We start from the raw sequence: 23194 nt of genomic DNA on the forward strand, positions 1-23194 counted from the left end.
TCCGATGAAGTGAGCTGCAGCTCACGAAAGCTTATGCTCAAATAAATTGGTTAGTCTCTAAGGTGCCACAAGTCCTCCTTTTCTTATTGCAGGGAATAGGGTTGGTTGGTGACTCTTCCTGGTACAGCAGCAAATCGGGACTATGAACTTCTAGATGTAACGTTAACCATGCTGCACTTGTAGAATAATCCTTGCAGCATTTATTTCTTACACTTAACCATTTGGGAATGTGTTTGTCACCCTCCTTCCTCTTGTCACATGAGGGGATCTGTCAGATCAGAATACAGTCTCTCTGTGCTTCTTTCTTGTTCTTCGACTCATCTCAGGCACAAATCTTTTTCAGATGTTTCCCCCATTTGTTTCCATTATTATATCTGGTGCTTCTGGGTGGTGAACAAAAATAAATACCTTCGTAAATGCACTTTGTATTTCCATTTGTTTTATTTATCATACGGCATGTTGGTGCACTTTGGATGAGTATTTTTAATAAGACAAAGTTGATGAAAATAAATTGCTTTGCAGTTCCTGCTGAGGGTGACAGAAATGCTGAGCCTGTAATTTTCTGAAACTGCATTTGAAACTTGTGTAGAGGGGGGTCTGCAGGCTTGTACATATAAACATCTTTATACCACCCTGGAAAAAATTTTCTATTGATCTGTACTATGTCTGAAATCTTTGAGCCAGATTCTCTGCTGTATCCTGCTTCTTCTGGGCACAGCAGAAAGGAAGAGCAGTCAGAGAGCCAGTTACATTTGATCCCAAGGCCAATTTTGGGTCTGCCATAGGAGAGACTAGACCAGGTCAATCTCTGGTACAAGGAAGAGAATGATTTATATAGGGAATCCTCTTTCCCAACATGCCTTGCTGCCAAAGTTTGGGTAGTGCAGGACCACTGAGACTTAAAAGGCCCAGACATCCAAATTCAGTCTCCAAGGGACTATGCATCAGATGGAGATCACTGACAGGCCACTTCTTGTCCCACATCCTGATATGCCCCTACACCAGAGGCTGCAGGACGGGTGGCATAGGAACCACCTATGTTAGCTGGATGACCACTCAGGACTTCCCCAAGCCAGGGGAATCCCCAGCTATGGAGCTGTGGGCTGTCTTTTCTCTCTTGGCATCATGTAGCAGTGCCACAGCAATAGAGCAGGATAGAGTGCCTGGTCCTATATCAGTAACATATCTACCATATAGACAGTGGTGATAGCTATATGGTCCATTGAATTTTATCATACTTTTATGATGGTCTCACTGGCACTTTGCTCACTAAAAACACCTCTGCCTGGATTAGAGCGAGTCACAATTTTTGAAAATTTGATGTTTCAACACAAATTTTCATCTGATTCTGGATCTTAATGAAAAAAAGAATTGACAAAATTTCCATTAACTTTTCTTGTGGCATTTCAACAAGCACTAGAGAGCTCAGTCGGAATTTTTCTAATTTTGATTTAAACAAAAAGTTTTCCAACTTTTCCCCACGAGCTCTCTGTCACTGTGAAGTACCTATTCCGCCCCCCTTTACAGTAGTATCTGAACACCCCACAATCTTTTACTGTGTTTATCCACACAACCCCCCCTGTGGGGCAGGGAAGTATCATCCAGTGACACAGACAGAGTCTAAATCATCATCTTCTCGTGTCCTTATCGCACACTAGAGGTTTTCCCATGCACAAGCAATGGCTCTTTCTGTTGCTGCAGCGAGGTCCTTCTTCATAGGTCTCCCCAAAGAGTCAGCAAATGCTCCATGGTCTGCACCTTACTGCACTCGCATACATTCATGTCATGAGAGTACCCTCACTGGATCATATTAGTCTTCAATCTGCCAGTTTGCGTGTGCAGGCGGTTCAGGCATTGCCACACTGACCTGTCTGTATCAACCCCTCTGGGAAAGTCCTCCTGGGGTTCCAGATCTATTTCAGTGTGTCTGACTGCGTGTAACCTTTCATTCCATAACCTCAGTTCTGCCTTACCAGCTGTCATATCCAAAGGCACAACACTGGTTATAAAACTCTTTATCCGTTTAAGTCTAAGTGATTTGCCCAGGGTTACACAGGAGCAGGGATTTACCCGAGGTCTTCCAAATCTACAGCTGCTGCCCTAACTACTGGACTATCTTTATTCTCTCCAGGGCTACTCCTAATATTCAAATACTCTGAGTAGCTTCAAAAAGGACCACTTAAAAATGCACAAGAATATTTTTCTTTTTCCCCCCAAATTTGGAGTTTCCCTCCCAAATCATACCATTCTGAGGCACTGAAAGGACAGTATTCAGTCTTGAAGTAATTTTGTTCTTTTCCTCTCCTTCCAAGACCTGTTTGGTTGGACTAAGGGTACAGGAACTAACACTGACTTGCCTTATGCACAAAGGAATACAACAATAACTCCCTAAAAAATTGTAAAACCTCTCTAAAATGTACTATTTTAACAGTTTTCCAGTGAAATTTGTGGTATCAACAAAAGATGGTGATGTTTACTAGTCCTGTTTACCTTCATCTCACTGCCCCTGCAGATATCTGCTGTCAGATCGCATGCCCTTCCATGCGGCAAAGGAACACATTTCAAAGCAGTTACCCATTGAGGGAGTGTGGGCTTGCTCCCCTGTTACAGTATTCTGAAGCCAAGGGCATAAAAGCCACCTCTGCGGGTCCGCCCCTAAAGGGAGATCTGCAAAGTAATCCATTCAGAGAACAAAAGGTCCTTCATTAAATAACCTCTTTGTGTCACTAGTCTGGGAGGGCCTGCATAGTAATTTTGGTCATCTCAGACTCATACCAATAAAAGCTTTACACAGTATCTTGGCATCATTTACTCTCCCTATATCTAATGTACTGTGTGTACACAGAAGGCGGCAGCACTGTACAGTCGCACAGAATCACAGTAGAGATGGGAAAGGCCTCATTGTTTCTCTAGACCAGTGTTTCTCAGTGATCGGTCCATGGACCGGTGCCAGCCCCTGAGACCTCCCTGACAGTTTAGGCAGGCAGCAAGCTGGTGCCTGGTATCAAAAAGGTTGAGAAACCCTGTTCGGGACAATCCTCCTGCCAAGGCAGGTCTGTTACCTACCCTGTGCTCTCCAGTGTTGTATCTAGTCCAGTTTTAAATTACTCAGTTGATGGGGCTGCCATTATTTATCGAGGGAAACGATTCCATGGTCTCCTAGAGCTCCACTCTTAGGAAACATTCCCAGATATTTAGCTTAAGTTTTCTTTTGATTGGTGGCATCTCATTACCCCTAATCATAATAACCCTTTGGGCTGCCCTAGATAATTCCTCTCCTTTCTTTGCCTGGTACATTTTTGGAGTACTTGAATGCCAATGATAACATGCAGTTTTCCTATCCCCCTTTTGGGACCTAATTCTTCAGCCCTTACTCATTCTATGTAACACTTACATGCAAGAGTAGTCCCCTTGAAGTCAATGGGACTAGTCAAGTGAAGCAGACCTATCCAGCATGAGTAAGGGTTGCAGAAATGAGCCCTTCCCTGGGTGCCCATGCTATACATATGTAGTTTATCTTTTCTCATAAATCAGCCTGTTTATTTTCAACAGCTCTCCAAATTCCCTCTTGTTTGTTGACATTGTCTGGTACTGAGGTGCCCAGAACTGAGCACAGTTGTGTGAGTGTAGTTCCTCCAAAGCTATTTCAAAAAAGGAACTATCACCATCCACCTTGGTTAATGACCTGATGTCTCTGCATATGCAGCCGAACTCTGCATTAGCTTTTGCAGCTGCCAAATTATACTGGAAGCTCACATATAATTTGCTGCCCGCTATCCGTCTTGATCTTTGGAGGAATTATTGCTTTTCAGATATCATCCCTCTACTGGGGATGCTGAAAACTGAATTTGTTCCATTGTTTGGAATCACTGAAACGCCTGGAGTCCAAGCAGTGCTTGACTCCAACCCTGTTAAAAATGTTCACAGCTGCTAATTTTCCAATTCTCTCGTTTCACAGTATTTCACACAAGTTTAATTCCTAGAGAGAGAGAGAGACAAAGACAGAGAGAGCTGTGTGATCATGTGCTAACAAAGGCCTGTCTTATTTTTTTCTAGGTATTTGGTGCTAGAACACGTGTCAGGTGGGGAGCTCTTCGACTATCTCGTAAAAAAGGGAAGATTAACGCCAAAAGAAGCCAGGAAGTTCTTCCGACAAATCATCTCTGCTTTAGACTTCTGCCATAGTCATTCAATATGGTGAGTACAGCAGGTTTATAATGGGTGGTGACTACGGCCTGGAAACTCATAACGAAACAGTCATTGGGGCTGGGGCTCCTTATACGTCTGTTTGCTACTGGGGTCCAAAAGTGCTACATAAACGCGGCTGCTGCTGCTACTTCTTGGTTATCTCTGTGAACACGCATCAATCACACGTAGATTGTCCATGATTTTCCTTTGGATCTGTTTATAATATATGTAGAAAGGCTCATTTCTGATTTCCATTGGAAAGCGAGCCTGCTGTTCCATGGTGAGCATAATGGGAGGGGGCAGCTGCTGTCACCTTCATTTATAGTGAGTGCTTTGACCAAGAAAATCAAATTCCTGGGGGACCAGTCCTTCATTTCCATGAGTCTTGGGGGCACTTGCCAATAACCGAGAATAATATGTGCCTTATCAAGACTAGTCCCTGAAGAAACTTGGGACAATTATCAATACAACAATGTCATTTTATGGCCACCTTGGGTTATAGGGAAATGTGCTGGCAGTTGGCAGCCCTGCCTGGGCCCCTTCTGGGCATTTGAGTCACTGTTGCCTTTAATTTCCTTTCCAGTAGGGAGTAATTTTCTTTATCAGTCTGTTATTGTTACATATTAACTCAGTTGAATGATTTAACCATTGAGTGTGGTTTAACCTCTAACTTGCAGATGGCATTTTAAATTGAACCAGTTTCCACTTCAGCTTTAACAAGTTCGGGTAATTTAAATTATACTGAAATTGAGTTGTTGCAGCCAATCAAATCACAGGGTTTCTGTACAGTTACTGACCTGTAACTGCACGCTTATTTCTCAGTAATACAATTCCATGCATTCTGATTGGCTAAGGTGCTGTGATTTACATAATGACTGCACAATTGTGTCTTAATAACTACATACAGCATGCAAATTCCTCCATTCTGATAGGCTGAGGGCCATTGTTAGACAATGAGAGCGCAGGGATTTGCATAACGACTGTATAGTTATTTCTCAGTAATTCTGCAATGATTATCCATATTCCTCAGGTTTGACTAACTACTGTCCTCAGAATGCCCCATGCATACACCCTAGGGTCAAGCGATTAAAAAAATTAATCATGATTAATCGTGCTGTTAAACAATAATAGAATACCATTATTTAAATTTTTTGCATGTTTTCTACATTTTCAAATATATTGATTTCAATTACAACACAGAATATAAAGTGTACAATGCTCACTTTATTTTTTATTCCAAATATTTGCACTATAAAAAAAAAAGTATTTTTCAATTCACCTAATACAAGCACTGTAGTGCAATCTGTTTATCATGAAAGTTGAACTTACAAATGTTGAATTATGTACAAAAAAATTACTGCATTCAAAAATAAAACAATGTAAAACTTTAGAGCCTACAAGTCCACTCAGTCCTACTTCAGCCAATTGCTCAGACAAACAAGTTTGGTTACAATTTGCAGGAGATAATGCTGTCCACTTCTTGTTTACAATGTCACCTAAACATGAGAACAGGCATTCGCATGGCACTGTTGTAGCCGGCATCACAAGATATTTACATGCCAGATGCCCTAAAGATTCATATGTCCCTTCCTGCTTCAACCACCATTCCAGAGGACATGCGTCCATTCTGATGACAGGTTCTGCTCGATAATGATCCAAAGCAGAGCAGACAAAACATGTTCATTTTTATCATCTGAGTCAAATGGCACCAGCAGAAGGTTGATTTTCATTTTTGGTAGTTCGGGTTTTGTAGTTTCCGCCTCTGAGTGTTGCTCTTTTAAGACTTCTGAAAGCATGCTCCACACCTCGTCCCTCTCAGATTTTGGGAGGCACTTCAGATTCTTAAACCTTGGGTCAAGTGCTGTAGCTATTTTTAGAAATCTTACATTGGTACCTTCTTTGCATTTTGTCAAATCTGCAGTGAAATTATTCTTAAAGCGAACAACATGTGCTGGTTAATCATCCAAGACTGCTATAACATGAAATATTTGTCAGAATGCGGGTAAAACAGAACAGGAGACATACAATTCTCCCCCAAGCAGTTCAGTCACAAATTTAATTAACACGTTCTTTTTTTAACGAGCATCTTCAGCATGGAAGCGTGTCCTTTGAAATGGTGGCCGAATCATGAAGGGGCATACGAATGTTTAGCATATCTGGCACGTAAATACCTTGCAACGCCAGCTTGGAGCTTGGGGAGGCAAAAAACCTAGAGCTGGCTCTGGTTCTCGCTTTCACGTGACATTGTAAATAAGAAGCAGGCAGAAGTATCTCCCATAAATGTAAACAAACTTGTTTGTCTTAGTGATTGGCTGAACAAGCAGTAGGACTGAGTGGACTTGTAGGGTCTAAATTTTACATTCGTTTGTTTTTGAGTGCACTTATGTAACAAAAAAAATCTACATTTGTAAGTTACATTTTCACGATAAAGAGATTGTACTACAGTACAGGCACAAGGTGAATTGAAAAATACTATTTCTTTTGTTTATCATTCTTACAGTGCAAATATTTGTACTAAAAATAATAATATAAAGTGAGCACTTTACACTTTGTATTCTGTGTTGTAATAGAAATCAATACATTTGAAAATGTAGAAAAACATCCAAAAATATTTAATACATTTCAATTGATATTCTATTGTTTAACAGTGCAATTAATTTTTTTTAATTGCGATTATTTTTTTTTAGTTAATCACGTGAGTTAACTGCGATTAATCAAGAGCCCTAATACGCCCATAGCGAAAATGGCCACCTAAGTGTCTGATCTTCTCCCCTCATTGTGTAAATAACTGGAAATTTCTAAGGGAATGTATTAGTAATGGATGGAAGAGGGGATCTAAGCCTTTCTCAAGGGGCAAGAAGGAGCTGTAGGGTGATATTAAGAAGAATGGGGTAGGGTGGGGAGCAGTTCAGAGGTTGAGCTGACCACATTTGTGGATTTCGAAGTTCTGAGGACAGTACGCAGTCAGCATGGACGGGTTTGTGATAGTCAACGGAGCATGGGGTGAGCTGAGAATGAACAATAAGAACATGAGGGGCCAATCCAAAACCCATTGAAATTAATGGTGAGACACCCTCCTTCCCCCCTACTGACTTCAATGGACTTTGGATCATCAGACCCAGAAACTTTTCTCTGAGGGCAAATAATTCTTAACAAATAATTTGTTCTGTGAATGCCACATCTTTTTCTCCTTGCAAATCATTTGTGGGAGAATCATGATTTTCTCAATATATTTCTGAGAATAATTCACGATAGATTGTTCAGGAGCAGTTTGTTTTGGAAACTGGATAGTGTGGTTCCAGTTAGGTTTGATTGGACACATAGGTTGTTTTTGTTCATGACTAGCAGAGCATATCTCTTAGAGGCCCTGACTCAGGAAAACATTTAAGCATTAACTTCCCAAGCACCATTCCTGAATAGGGATGTTTTCCTGAGTCTGCCCAGAATCAGATTTTACGTGTCAACAGTCTCATTTACAAATTCAGAATTCATGTTCTGCAAATATTCTCCGTTATTCTCTTATAATTGACGGTCTCCACAAATATTGCTGCTGGTAAATTCATTCACTCGAATATGCACAGGAAGCACACACAAAAAAGGTGCAAACACAACTGATGGTAATTCATTTAATAATTCAAATGCTGTAGCTCACGAAAGCTTATACTCAAATAAATTGGTTAGACTCTAAGGTGCCACAAGTCCTCCTTTTCTTTATACAGATGTTTGTGGTATTCGCATGACTCTTGTGGGAATGTATATGTATCTACTGGCAATTAGGTACTACTGTGACAAGTGTGGCACAGGTAGATAGATGGACAGATGCCTTCTGGTGTCTGCCTTTAATAAACAAGGCTGAGGGTGGGGCTGAGGCCGTAGAAAGAGTAAGTAATTCTGGAGAATTAAGGGTCTCTAGCGAATTTTCAAGGAATAGTGAGTGCCTCTTTTAAGGATCCCCAGCTACCGTCTTCAACACATTTGGGCATTAAGGCCATATCCTTCCTGTTAAGAAGTGAGTCTGTTTCCATGATCTCCTCCTCAACCCCTACTCTACCACTGTCAGTGTGGAGTCAAACAACAGTGAATCAGGTCACTATGAGAACCGTGCAGCTCCTGAGATGAGAGAGTCTGAGCAGTCACCACCAAAGGTTTTTTAAAAATCAGGTTTGTAAATATATAATAATTTAATGTGCTTTCCTAAGCAACGAAGCTTGACCTTGCCCTGTCGCAGGGCAGCGAGATGATAAATCATCTCATCAGCCGGGTTATCCAGTTATGACCACACTGAGTAATGAAGGCTTCTCCTTTGGCTAATGACTGGAGTGCCTCTAGCATGCTAGCAGAATAGATTGATAGCTCTGTGCCCCCCACCCAATATCGTGCCACCGCTTCTTCCACCACCCCTAGGAGGGAGCAACCAAGCACAGAGAAATTCTTAAGGTTTACAGTTTCTTCAGCATCCTGGTAAGTTCGTCTTTCACGGCTTTGAATTTATTAATGGCTCAGGATTCCTCTATGAGAGAATCTGAAAGGGTTTCCCCACAGTGGCCATTGATCGGGGGCCGGGGGAGGGGGGGAGCTGTGCCTTCAACCACGGGCAGAAATTGCCTTTGTCTGATGAAGGGTTTTCAAGGAAGCAGCCCCAGCAAGGAAGAAAATGGATTTGTAATTTTGCTTGTGTTTGGTTTAATGTTATTTTAAATCAGTATGAGTTTCCTGTTCCATTTATTTCTTTTAATGGGAGTGTAGCGGGAGCTTGGAGCGTCTCCCAGTCACAGTCACCGTACAGAATTTTGTAGTAGGGTTGGCTGTGGGAGAATTCACAGCGACCCTAGTTATAGCCCTGCTCAGGAGTGCAGGAAATGGCATAGGACCAATGGTGTGTGGGAACTCACGGCTACCCTAGCCTCAGGAGTCAGTGAAATGTCATAGCAGCACGGACCACGTTTTTCAAAAGTGACTAATGACATTGGCTGCCCACCTTGATGCCCACGTTGAAACACTTCAAAGGGAGCTTGTGTTCAGCAGGTGCTGAGCCACCGCTCTGAAAACCAGGGTCCTGTAAGGGGCCTCAGGTAGGACCCCTAAAATCAGTAGTTGCTTTTGAACACCTTGGCCACTGCCTGTGTGGGACCTTTCAGCTATTCCAGGCCCAGCCGCAGTCACTGTAGGAAATGATACAGGAGCTCTGACCATGGGGGAGTTCACAGCTACTCCAGTCTTAGATTTCCCCTGGAGGAGAACTCTTCTATTTAGAAAAGGCAAAGATTGCAGAGAGAACGGAATCTGGAAGGAAATAGGAGAGAACAGCTAAAAGATTCCTGATTGGCTGCATGTGACATCACCAACCAATGTTGTGATTGGTCTGAGTTGTGTTTTTTGTGTGTGTTGGGTTTTTTTTTTGGTCAGGCTCCTATCTGGTGTCTGTATCTTGTGAGCTGACAAATAAAAATATGATTACGGAAAAGGGCCCATGGCAAACCTTATTAAGCTTCAGAGATAACTGATAATGCCAATTACTGCACAGCGCAGTGGTGACATTGAGAGGAAATTCCCTCTGGTAGTGAGCAGCAGGATTATTATTTCATTTTATTTTTATTTTTATTTTGGTTTGGCTTTTTTTTTCCAGGAGGGCACAAGGAGGGTTTGAGGATCTGTATGAATATTGATAAATGACAATTACTAGAGCCTCTTCTTTCATCGCCTGAGGCTGTCTGCTGGTATATGCAGAGGGGGCTCATGCTAAAGTGTGTGACACGGGGAGCGTGGGGGGGTTGGGAGCTAAGGCAATGAATTGGAGCTTTGTTTTACTTTGCTTTGTATCCTTCCCACTAGTAGGGTGGGGAAAGGGTCATTATAAAAATAATACTTCAGGATTCACAGCAATTGCACCAAAAGCTCTTGTGAGAGCACTGTGAGCAGGAACGGTTTATAGAATACCGCAGTATACTTTTATTAATGGGGAGGGAAGGTTTGTGAGAAATCAGGGGTGACATCAAGAAGCAGAGATGACTATGGCCTCATCTACACTACAGACTTATCCACGCCCCTGAGTGACATAGTCATACCGCTCTAACCCCCGGTGTGGACAGTGCTATGCCGACAGGACAGCTTCTCCCATCTACGTAGCTACCACCTCTTGGTGAGGTGGATTAACTATGCTGATGGGAAAAGCTCTTGTAGTAGCATCTTCACTAAAGCGCTACAGCAGAGGTGGAGAGAGGGGCAGGACCAGACCCCTGCCCCACCTCTGCACCAATCCATGGAGTAGAGCTGGTACACTTTCTGGGCCAGCCTAATGGCTAGCACAAAATGTGCACACCCCATGCACAGGAACACTGTGCTTGCTAGCGTTGCCAAGGGCACGGTCTCTCTGGTGCCACTCTACACTGCCCCTCATGTTGGGCTTGTGACAGAATGCCACAATACAGCCCTATATGTGGAAGCGATAGCCCTGTTTTCAATTTCATTGGTCACACATCTTGTGACTGCTTCACCTACGCTCTGCCCACTCATCCATCTTAGTCTAAACATCCCAAATCTCTGAGCTTCAGTTATCTTGGTTCATATTTTCAATCAACCGAAACCAAATTTCCCCCTCTTTTCCTGAAACACAGAATTGTCCCCCAAATTACACTGGCCTGAGGTCCGTTGTGAATATTTAGTATTGCACAGTGACCAGTTTAAAGTTGCACATCTCACTGCCCTTCAGGAGTACAATGCGGGTGCTGTACCACTGGGAAAAGGGAAATTGACAGCTTTCCACTGGGATACACAGCTCTTGATGCTAGCCTCCAGTAGTTGCAAGATATCAGATTTTGACATTGTGACATTATGATTTACAGCTCTCCTTACAGGTGGAAGAATATGAAAAATGGTACCAGTGTAGGAAGATTCTATAAATAATTTCTAAAATATTGTTTTTTCTGTAAAATACATAGCATAGACAGAATACGCGATTATGTTTTATTGGCACTTGTTTGGGGTAACTTGCACAGCTCACTCATAACTAAAGCTAAGATTTAGTCACAGGTATTTTTGGTAAAAGTCATGGACAGGTCATGGGCAATAAATAAAAATTCATGGCCCATGACATGTCCATGACTTTTACCAAAAATACCCCTGACTAAATCTCTACTTTTGGGATCCCGCTGCTCCAGGGGGGCCCTGGTGGAGGGGGGGCCTGCTCCAGTGCTGGGGGTTGTCTTCCCCCCAGCCGCTGTTCCCAGGGACCGCTCTCCGGACAGCCTCCAGGCACCCGGGGGGCCGCTGCTCCAACTGCTCCGGGACCGCTGCTGCTCGCGCGGTCCCTGGAACCAGCTGCCTGGGGCTTCCCAAGCAGCGGCCGGTGCGGCTGCCCTCAGGTCACTCCACCAGTGGCCAGTGTGGTTGGCCGTGGGGCCAGTGGCTCAGGCAGCCCTGAAATCAGCTGCACCAGCTGCTGCGGAAGTCATGGAGTTCGCGGAATCCGTGACTTCCGCAACCTCTGTGAACGAATCACAGCCTTACTCAGAGCTCGTGAAGGAAGGAGACATCTCTAACACTCATGCTGATAAAACGTTTATGCCGCACCACTCTGTGGAGCATTGTATATATGCTTTCACTCTATATACACGCGTACACACACACACACACACATGAAAAGAGAATATACTATGGTATAGTGTGCATGCATCTATATATAGCAATTTGGTAGGTAAGCCATTGTTCACGTTGCATCAGAGAATTGTGCTTAATGGGCGAAAGAATGGGAATATCTCCTGCACACATACAAAATAGACTGTAGGGAGGCTTTTAATTTTCTGTGCACTTTGTGACTTGTAGAGGAGTCACATATTTAAATATATTTTGGAAATAAAAACAGATGGATTTTTAAATTGAGTCCCTAATGCCTCACTCTTTTACAGAACCCTTTTGCAAAGAGTACACATGGCGATTCTACACTAAACTTTGGATGTGGATAGCTGCCCTTTACACAGATACCACATTTATATTTTTTCCATGTTGGAATGCCTCAGAAAAAATGATTTTGTTTCATAATTGATTTGAGCTGTGCCAATTTGAAAGTGTAGTGTGAATGATGTGGCAACATTGTTTGCTCAGCAGCAATCTGTCTGTCCATGGCGGCAGATTCACCAAGTGCTGCATTAACCATATGATGCCTGTATTTTACTCAGCAGCAACCTATGTGTGTACATGCCAGCAAATCTGTCAAATTCCAGCAGTCTTATTTACTTAAATGTTGACATTGACTTCAGCAGTGGCAAGTTGAAAACACCACGTCAACTAATAATGACGTTCTTTGCTTGGTAGTGTCCTATGTGTTTTACACCCTGATAACAGATTTGCTCAGTTGCTGTGTCCACTTGTGATCTAATATTGACATTTCTCCATCGTCGAACTCACACTGCAGCCTTTGTGTTCACGACATTATCATGATTCTTTGTAAGGCCCTATATTAATTGCATTTCATATTGCAGCTCCAGTTTGCAGTTTCTTTACAAACTAGGGAAATTCACACAGAAAAAACCTTTGTTGAATGTTAGTTAAGGTTTCTCTGTTCTACTTTAATACCATTTTCCTCACAGACTGAAAAGCTACAAAGACACAGTTAAGGTCAACAACCACACTTCCGTTTCTTGAGTGACAGCAATATAAAATGGATCAGCTCTTACCTATTACTGCCTTCCTCGTACAACTCTTTGTCAACACAAAAGCAAGGCTGGATTTACACCTTACGTGCCCCTAGGCATAGCATCTTCAGCTCCCCCCTGCCTACAGCTGACCTTCGTGTTTTTCATAAAAAATTAAACGGAAAGAAATATAACACAGCCTCCCTGGGAAGGCACCAGACCTTCCACCATGCAGGGCGCTCCCATCCCGAGCCAAGGCACAGCCCACCTGCCCCAGGCAAGGCACAAGGGGGGATTGTACCTCTCCCCACAGCGAGCAGTCCCCAGGTGTCTTCTGTCCCTCCTGCAGCCCGGCGCAGCAGCTGCGCTCCATCTCTGCCCATGCAAGTGAATGGGGCGCTGGCCATGCCCCACCCCAGCACAGGGCGGAGGTAGCGAGACAGCCGAGATTAGGAAGGGGCTGGCATGCTCCCAGCACCTTCAGCAGCCTCCCTGCCCAGCTGCGGCTCACAGCACACACAGGTGGGCTGACTCAGATGCTCACCCTGCTCCAGCCCCACACACTGGGCAGCCACCAACCCGTGCCAGGAGCCCAGCCGCTTACAGGAGAGCTGTATGTATTAACTTTTTAACTTTTAACCACTTTTAACTTTTAGGCGCTCCTAGGCATGTGTCTACTGTGCCTAATTGGAAATCCGTCCCTGCACACAAGGCTTTAAAAACTACTATGTAACCTTAACTCCATGTTGAAGGTTACCGCCTCAAAGTTGCCACCTTGGAGTGAGAGCAGGGACCTCGCTTATCTCCTATGTCATTCTCTTGGCAGCCACAACCCTGTGGTCTGGTTCTGAGATATGGGGTACAACCCATCATCTGTGCCTTTTAGTGAGTCCACCCCCTTTAGGGGGATATAAAGCAGCCCACACAAATGGAAAATAATTCCCCGACCCACTTTCTTGTGCAAGGGAGAGGGCAGCAGTCTCTCAGGCCTCGCAGGCAGTCTTAGTTCCCACTCCTCAGTGTGAGAAAAGGTTAGGGCTTAATCATAGGGTGGGGAGGGGGGATTTCAGCAAAGAAAACCAGCCTGGTAGTCCTCTTCCTCAGAGGACTTGGGTAGGTGGCATTCACAAGCCATAGGTCAGTTATTGCGACACAGGGCCCCCAGTCTGGGAGCTCTGAGCCCTTACTTTGCTTGCTTCAGCATGTCCCCACTACTGCACTGAGTTCTCCCTTTTAAGGGCTCACATCCAGGCCTGACATACCACAGAGGTGCGGCAGGTTGGTGCTGATTGCTCCCTAACCCTTGCCTGGGCTGGGGGGTCATCTGCCTCACTGCAGTCCAGCATAAATACAAGGATGAGACCTGTTATATGTAGGCATACTTATGACTTTGAAGAGATGCTTTCTTTTACTTCTTTGAAGAAAAGAGAACAACTTTTAACATATTTCCTTCTTGAAAAATCTGCCCTGAATGCAAGAAGGACATGCACATCTACTTATTACAGGCATAACTGGGTGAGGTCAGACTAGATGGTTTAATGGTCGATTCTGGCCTTAAAATCTATGAATATATATTAAAAAGTTATCCTTTTATTTGTGACCTTAACTGTATCGACTAATTTTACAGAGCTTGAAAATGTTAGTAAAGTAGAACAGAGCAAGCTTAATTAACATAAACCAAAGATTTTTCTGTGTAGAGAAACATACACATACAAATCTCCAATTTACAATAGCTGTTGAGTCATTATTACATTTCCGAGAGCAATGGAAAATGAGATGAAAAGGTTTTTGGTGCTCACGTAAATAAAAAATGGTGTTTCTCATTATTATTAATTAGTATTTAATACATTATTCATATAGCCTCAGCAGCATACTCGGCACTTTTTAAAGCCATATTGTTGGACAGTTCTTCTGTGGTCTAACTTCATTGGGTGTTTGGGGTCAGTGGGAAAAGCATTTGCAAAGAGGCTAAGATTTTGTGGATTAGAAATGACCTGCAATTTCTCCAATTAAAGGGTATCTTGGGTTAGAAATCTGGGAACTAAACAGGGTTGTCATAGAAACCAATATGAATGTTTCAGCTCCAAAATCACTTTAAAATAATGGGCCAGTTCATCAGCTAGTGTAAACTGGCATAGCTCCACTGGGCCCAATATTCCAGATCTGTCTTTACCTCCAGGATCTGCTGTCTGCCCTCGGTGACAGTAAGAGGGATAAATTAAACCCAGTGTCACCCATATGCTGTGGCTGCCTGCAGTACAGATGAGTTAGTTTTCAGAGAGTAAGAAAGCAGATACCTCACAAACGGAGTGAGGGAGGGATTGACATCCGCCTGGAGAGCATCAGTGAGCGTGGCCAGTGACTGGGGGCCAAGTGCGAACGGTCAGTGCTTGGGGAGCTATGAAGCATGTATGCAAATGCAGATCCTTCTTCTATTCTCTATCCACTAGAATTGTGCACTGGTTCCCCAGGAGCCCTCTTGGAATTCAGGGACACTCACACCATCCCTCTTTCACTCTGCAGGATTTTTTTTAGCACCCTTTTTGTACCATGTGTCTTTGTGCATGTGTGTGTGTGTGTGTGTGTGTGTATTACAGCAGCACCTTGCAGACTGTCAGACACTGTGTACTCTCCCTGTGATTGCTTGGTTAGTGACTCTCTCTCTTTTTCACATCCACATTCCCTCCTTCCAAAAGTCTTGCCTTGTTCAAGCTCTAGCAGCTGGCTGCTTGCTCCACTGTCTTGGCTGAGGGGCTCAGGACATCATATTGCCATCCTGGATGGGACTATACCAAGCTTTCTGTCATGCCGTGCTGCAGCTCTCTCTTTCATTTTCCTTCTCTGCCTATGCAGCACTCTGTGGGGGGAATTTTCCCTGCTTGTTCACCAAAGAGGCGGCTTTCTTTAATCCTTCTTTCCAGCCAATGTGGAGAAATGCCCTAAGGCATTTCAACCTCTGGAACAATGAAAGGGTAAGGAGTCCTCACTTCACCTGCAGAGCGAAGAGGTGAAGCAGGTCATGTAAGACATGGAGTCAGAGAGATGAGCTGGAAGGGGACCAAATTAAGTTCATTTATTCGGCAATGTTCCATTAAATGCCAAGTAATTATCACATGTGGTGGGGTTTTGTTTCATTTTGGCACAAGAGAGTTCTTGCTGAATATTAATGTGTTAGGCCATCCAGGCTGCTGGGTTCTTTGGCAAATTATAACAGACGCCCCCTGTTCCACATGTCCTCTCATTTCTAACCTGGGCATTTAGAGGAGCTGATGATGATAGCAAGGATGGGGAATGCAAATGCAGAGTAGGTGTCCCATCTCCAGTGGGAACAGTCCCAGTCCTGCCATTGTGGTCCAGATTCTCAGCCTCCGTTCTATCCCCTTAACACTGCCGGAGGAGTACAAAAGGGACATCATATGGATAGCTGAGAATTGTCCCTGGTAGAGGGGAGTTCTCACTTGGGGCAGGGCTTGTCTGTTTGTTATATGTGTGTACAGTGCTCAGCACAGTAGGACCCTCATCCCTGAGTGGGGCTTCTACTAAACAACCCTAATAACTCGTATAAAGGTGGTAGAGCCAGCCCCTATGCCAACCACCCCTACTCTGGCTTAGGGGCATATTGGGGGAAGGAAAGAATGTAACTGGATGAGGAATGAACAGAGGGGAGCAAAACTCCCCAACTATAATTCTCAACTGACTTAGGTCAGGGCCAGGGCTGGGGCATGTGAATGCATGGCTCCCTGACAGTGCCTCCCTCTCTCCACTTCCGAGTGTATTTTGGCACAGGAGAGAATCAGGGTCAATAATTTCCCTTGATGTTATTTTGCCTGGCGTCTGGGGAAAAGCGATTGTTTGAGACAATCTTGTTGCCAGTTGGGTTCCCCTTTCACACTTGTGCTACCCCATATCCAGAAGTCCCAGCCAATGGCTTCCGAAGTGCCAGCTGTGGTGTGGGCCATCCCGCTATGGCTTTATCAGGGCAGCTGCAGCAGAGGGGACTGAATTCTCCATTGCAGTGCATTGGTTACCACTGCAAGGCAAATTCAGCAAAGCCACCATAGTTGGTAGATCTCACATGCCTGAGTAGGAAGGGACAGAGCATGGTAGCTTTTTTTCTTCCCCTTCCCCCTGCATGTCCCTAATGAAAATGAGTGGCACATTATTATTATTTTTGCTATTTCAGAGGCATCTAATTTTTCTGATTGATCTAATTTAAAAAATAAAGTCCAAGTTGTGGATAATATGCTACCGTTCTCATAACCCCACCAGCCTTCCACTGCTTCTAACCTGAGGAAGGCAGGAGAGGAACCAGTTGCAATGGGAGTGGGGTGGGAGGGAGTATCTGCCACTAGTGAGCCATGGTTACCCTCTTTCATAGATGGCACCCCTCACCTTCCCCTGCTATCAAGGGTTTGGTGAAGAGATCTTACTGTCAGGGGGCTGGGGATGAGTCTGACTTCAGAGTTCATTGTGTGTTACCTTCCCATTGTGAAAAGTGATAGAAATGGGAAAGCTGGTAGATATGAGGCATGGGGAGAGGGTAGAATTTTTGCATCAGTTGCTTCTGCTACATCATTTTCTTGTAATTTCCTTCACTGTTTATCATGGGCCCACTCATAAAGGTATGAGTCCGAGCTTAAGAAACACTCCTGAGTCTTCCGTTTTTAAGTCACCAGCTCATATCTGGCCTAAGTCATTGGGACCGACAGTTGTAACCACATGGAAGCTCTCCAGTGGCTAATGTAATGTGGTGATACCAATACACTTCCTAGAGAAATCACCATCACATTTGTCCGTCATTGGCATCTTCGCCGAAGGCCAAGGGCTGAACAGGCACAAATAATGGATTAACTTCGTCCCTTAGAGAGAGATCCTTCTGGTTCAGATTCAGGGGTGTTGGTGGGGAGTTGTGGGAGAAGGCTGAATGCTACCCATCGTGCATCTCATCTGGGAATGAACTAGAGCTGGTCAGATTTTTTTGAATTTTGAAATGTTGATGAAATTCTGAATGTCAACATTTAAAAACGTGAATAAAGCAGAGAAACTGGGGAAATGTTCACTTCATTTTTTCCCATTTTTGATTAACTATAGAGCTGGTTAAAATTAAATTTCTAAATGTGATTTAAAATTTGAATTTTAAAAAAACAGGAAAAATATTTGAAAGCATTTTTGCAAATAGTTTCCCCTAAAAAAATAAAAATCTAGGATTAACACAGAATTTCAGCCTGCAAGTCTTTCACCAGCACTCCATTCATTCATTTAAGCATATACAGTGTATATATAAGCAGCACGTGTTCTATACATTGGACATACGTGGCTCATATCCGACCAAATAGCAGGTGGAGCTCTTTCATATATCATTCCACTTACATATTAAAACCTAACAGACATGTGAAACACTGATATCCTTTCTGCATAGCTTCCCCTGAAGTGGAAGAGAGAGGACTGGAATAGCAGAGTTTATTGCAGGTCAGGAATGAAATATATTGATCTAGCTATGACGAAACCCAGAGCGATGACACATAGTTATGAGGGAGAGGTTCTAGGGGTTTGGAATTTAGGAAGCATAACAGAGTTTGGATTTAGGGGGCACAATGACCCTAACCTAATTCTTACCAGTGCTATTGGCCCTTCATCTTCATGAGCGATATAATAGACTGAATTTAACAAAACGGAGCATCCCCAACCTCTGTGCATATAACTAGACTTGGAAGGATTAGATTTTTAACAGTAAATGTCAGTAAACATCAATTTCACCTTACACACACAAACCAACAGAAAAATATTTCCATCAATGGTAACTGAAATTTGCAGGTAGGCAAAGTGAGAAAAATACTGCTTGAGAACTTCTTAGAGTGACAATCCAACAATATAGACTTTTGAATTAGGCTTGTGACAAATGGACTATGCCAGTGGTTCTCAACCAGGGGGATGTGTACCCCTGGGGGTACACAGAGGTCTTCCTGGGAGTACATCAACTCATCTAGATATTTGCCTAAGTTTTACAACAGGCTACATAAAAAACACCAGTGAAGTCAGTACAAACTAAAATTTCATACAGACAATGACTGGTTTATACTGATCTATATACTTTACACTGAAATTTATATTCCAATTGATTTATTTTATAATTATGTGGAAAAAATGAGAAAGTCAGCAATTTTTCAGTAATAGTGTGCTGTGGCACTTTGTATTTTTATGTCTGATTTTGTAAGCAAGTAGTTTTTAAGTGAGGTGTAACTTGGGGTACACAAGATAAATCAGACTCCTGAAAGGGGTACAGTAGTCTGGAAAGGTTTAGAACCACTGGACTAAGGAATGAATAGTAAAAAAAAGGTCTGATCTGTTGATTTAAGGATACTTACTTTCTATGTTTTGACATGTGATATTGACAATTTGTGCTTTAATGGTTCATAAAATTTTTACTTTTTGAATCTCAACATCTACTGTTATTACATAATTTTCTGATATTCCCATAATTCCCACAACTGTGAAAATTTAAATAAAAATCTAAAAAAAGCTTAAAAATAAACATTGATATTATCTGTCAGAATTATCCAAAAAAGAAAAATGGAGTTCTGCAAGCCCTACATATAAACTAGTCCTTAATAACAGTCTTGTGAGAGCAGTTTCTGAGACTGATGCAAGGATAACTACTGCAAAAGGCAGAAGGACACATAGTCTGCCTGGAGCTTTGAGAGGTTTCCAGTTACCTTTCATTATATCAACACCACTTACTTTGCAAAGCACTGTTATCACTCATCACCATACCCTAATGCTGATACAGGAAACCTTTAATCCATCTCCCCCGTTGGATGAAACCTTCCCAGCACTCAGCTGCAAGATGAAATCGATCCTGGATCCCAGTTAGAGAACAGTAATCCAATAATGCACTGCCATCTCATTATTATCCAGCTTCCATAGCCCACTACAGGACCCTGGCCTCTTCTACTCTGTGTCCTTCATTATGCTGAACTGTTAGGGCAGGAACCTCCCCACACAGGGTCCGTACAGATCTGGCACATGTATGATCAGCTTGTGTCTGTCAGGGACTTTTGTCCTTGATGGCAGCATTCAGAGGTTCTTTTCTGGGCTTTCACTGGTCATTCACGAGCTTTAGAGTGTGCTGAAGGTGTCAGACCAAAGGATCTGTCCCAGGTTACCAGGAGACTTTGATTAATACACAAAGGGCTTGATTTACCGAGTGCCCTCCAGTTCATCAGATACAATTATTTACAGATATAAATGCTACCACTCAGGCATCTAATTACCCATTTGCCCCTGCGGTAAGGCACCTAAATGGCAGCATGTTAATTATGTGTACAAAACTGGAGGTCAACCTTTAGGCCCTTTTAAAAATGAGGGCTCAAGGCTTGATGTTAAGATAAAGAACTAGCAGTTTTACTGAATGTTTCCCACTTTGCTGGAGGTCTGAGCAGAGCTGCCTAATGCTCCCAAAGTGACCGACTGCAGCAACAAGCACTGACTTTTACATAAAACATGAACTGAATTGTTCGGGAGCTGTTGCTAATTGATGTCCCCTAGACTCCTGGTCAGGAACACAAAGGGGGTAATTTCCAAAACATTATAACTTTATGTTTCTGCAATAGGGTCTAGGGGCACTGCCCTGTTCCTTTAAACAAGGGGTTAACAGGAAGTGCTCAACTTCCCCTTCCCCATGTGTTTGTTCCCATGAGCAGGACTATCTGAGTGTCTAATACAGGGAGGAAAGGGGAGATAATGTCTTTGAGAAGGTTAAGTTCCACACTAAGGCTCACAGGACTGGGCTGACCCTCGAGCAGGGGTTTTTATTGTTCGGTTTCTGATTGTAGTTCTTGTCAAAAAACACATAACCTTTGCTGACCGTGATTGGTTTTTATCTCATGCTGACTCATTTCACCCCCTGACAGCATAGGTGCTGGAACTAGGAGTGCGGGGCGTGCTGCAGCACCCCCTGACTTGAAGTGGTTTCCATTATATACAGGGTTTACAGTTGGTTCAATGGCTCTCAGCATCCTCACTATAAAAATTGTTCCAGCACCCCTGCCTGACAGGCTCCAACTGGTTTATTTTCTGACTGGGTATTGAAAGGGTCCCCCTTATCTGCAAGAGGAGTTAAGTTCTCAGGTTTGGACCTTTTCTCACCCAGACCCAAAAGACTCACATTCTGACCACCCAAAGCAGAGACCATGGAAGGGCAACGGGAGCTCCTCATAAATGCTGCCTTTTGTTGTTGTTGTTAAGATGCATCTGCCATCTTAGTGACTCAAAAACAGTTTTAAAACATGACAATACAGACACAAACCTCACAAATTTTGACGAAAATTTTGTCTAAATTTTTAAAAATTAACTGCTACACTATATAAGAGCTATTTAAAAGTACTTATGCTAGCTAACATGAAAGGGAGGTGATGGGTCCATGACTGCCTCTGGCATGGGTAAGAGAGAAAAGGAGAAGAGGAGGGACAGGTATTTATACCCTTTATCCATGGCAGCAGTTCCCAACCTGGGGATCATGACCCAGTGTTCAAGGGTCACCACTGCCTTGCCCATCCCCTGTTTCTAAGTAGGAAGGCAGTCAATGTTAGATGGGAAAGAGGCTTTCGAAAGTGTTGGGAGCCAGTGTTTTGTGGAATTCTGGACTCAAGGGACTTCCACATGCCAACTAATTACCCACAGCCACATGCCGAGGCAAGCAACTACTAAAACGAGGCTCTATAGGGGTGGAGGAGGCAATACATACAGTGGCCTTTCTTTTCCTGAAAATCAGTCACTGAATTTTCTGCCATTCACAGAACATGTTGATACTGCTGTTTCCTGCCTCATGGATTGGTGTCTGATATACCAGCCTTACATGCCATCTGAGATCCCACTCCTACTGAGTATCTTGCATTTCTGTTGTTTTCAACGGGAGCAGAAAGATGTGCTGCACATCTTAGGGCAATGCAGGTTCAGGCCCTCAAAGGGTCAGTAATGGTTGGTTAATGGTTGCCGCATCCCAAAGACTGCATCTCAGACGCTATGTATTCTTCTGCCCCAAGAGGAGAAAAGTGAACTTGCGTGAAGTGAAATAAGCAGATCCTGGGGAGCTGCCCTGAATTTTTCTAACCCATGTTCCAATCCTTTCTCCACAGCCACAGGGATTTAAAACCAGAAAACCTACTGCTGGATGAAAAGAACAACATCCGGATAGCAGACTTTGGGATGGCATCACTGCAGGTCGGGGACAGCTTGTTAGAAACCAGCTGTGGGTGAGTGGCTCAGACTGTATAATAGAAATCAGAGATTGGCAGAGACCTCTTGGAACAGCCACTCACTGTCCCTCCCCAAGTAGAGACCGAGTCGGACACATCTAGCTTTGGGCTAACACTTATTTGTAGGACAGAGTGGGGTGTGTGCACACAAGTGTGTGTGCGTGCGTGTGTATGGGGGAGATTATAGATGTATATGCTGTGCAGTATTTCAGTTGTGGTCGCTTATATCAAGCTCGAATTTCCTCAGTATAGTAGAAAATCCATAAGCTATATATAAGATATGTTAACTAGACCAATATTCTCAAAACTGACTAATGATTTAGAGTGCCTCAATTTTTGGAGGCCCAACTTGGAATGCATTAAAGGGGCCTGGTTTTCAGAGGGTGAGTGCTCAATATTTTCTGAAAATCAGGCTCCTTTAAGCAGGGCTCTGGAGCGGAGCCCGCGGAGCAGCTCCGGAGCAGTGGAGCTGCAGGTTTTTGCCTGGAGCTGGAGCAGAGCCGGAGCACAGCTCCAAAGCGCTGCCTTTAAGGTGTCTCTGAGGTGGACCCGAAAACTGAAACACTCAAAATCCACATCACTCCTGAAAATGTTGGCCTGTCTCTTCTTTCACTGGCCATATCATATTCTTGGGGAACTGAAAATTGATAAAACAATAGTGATCATTTTTCAAGAGTGGATTTAAAAAAAAATACCTGGGGAGAAAAAAACTGAAGTGATTTGTAAAGGATTTTGTGTCCTGCTCAGACTGTCTGCTGTACATCTCAGTCTCATCACTTTTTCTTCATCCTCCCCACAGTTTGACTGCTTGGTCACAAATAGCACCAGGGTGGAAGGCAGTTGGGTTTTGCGTAGTTACACATAGGGTGGGAATGTAGGATGCAAACAATAAATGAGGCAGAAGGTTTTAAAAATCTTTTGCATTGGTTTAATTGTCAATGGAACAGCTGATTGCTGATCAAATGCATACCATTCAATATGACAGCCTTTCTAGGAAGTTCCAAGACACTAAAGCAGCCAAAAATAAACACTAAAAATTATTAAAAATAGAAACTGAATACCAGGTTCCCTAAATACTCTTCTTAAATCACTGAAACACATAAGGATGAGATCCCCCATTTT

At 43.4% G+C, this 23194-nt stretch overlaps 1 protein-coding gene across 19 annotated transcripts in view; it reads left to right on the forward strand.

Moving 5' to 3' along the window:
- BRSK2 (BR serine/threonine kinase 2) overlaps positions 1 to 23194 on the forward strand; it is a 427587-nt gene that overhangs the window by 308980 nt on the left and 95413 nt on the right. For all 19 annotated transcript variants that reach the window (XM_043548957.1, XM_043548952.1, XM_043548954.1 and 16 more), the window contains exons 4-5: positions 4057 to 4197; positions 21953 to 22069. In XM_043548957.1, coding sequence (XP_043404892.1) covers positions 4057 to 4197; positions 21953 to 22069 — 258 coding nt within the window. The remainder of the gene's footprint in view (positions 1 to 4056; positions 4198 to 21952; positions 22070 to 23194) is intronic.

This window comes from Chelonia mydas, chromosome 6 (assembly GCF_015237465.2).
Source record: "Chelonia mydas isolate rCheMyd1 chromosome 6, rCheMyd1.pri.v2, whole genome shotgun sequence".
Classification (NCBI taxonomy): Eukaryota; Metazoa; Chordata; order Testudines; family Cheloniidae; genus Chelonia; species Chelonia mydas.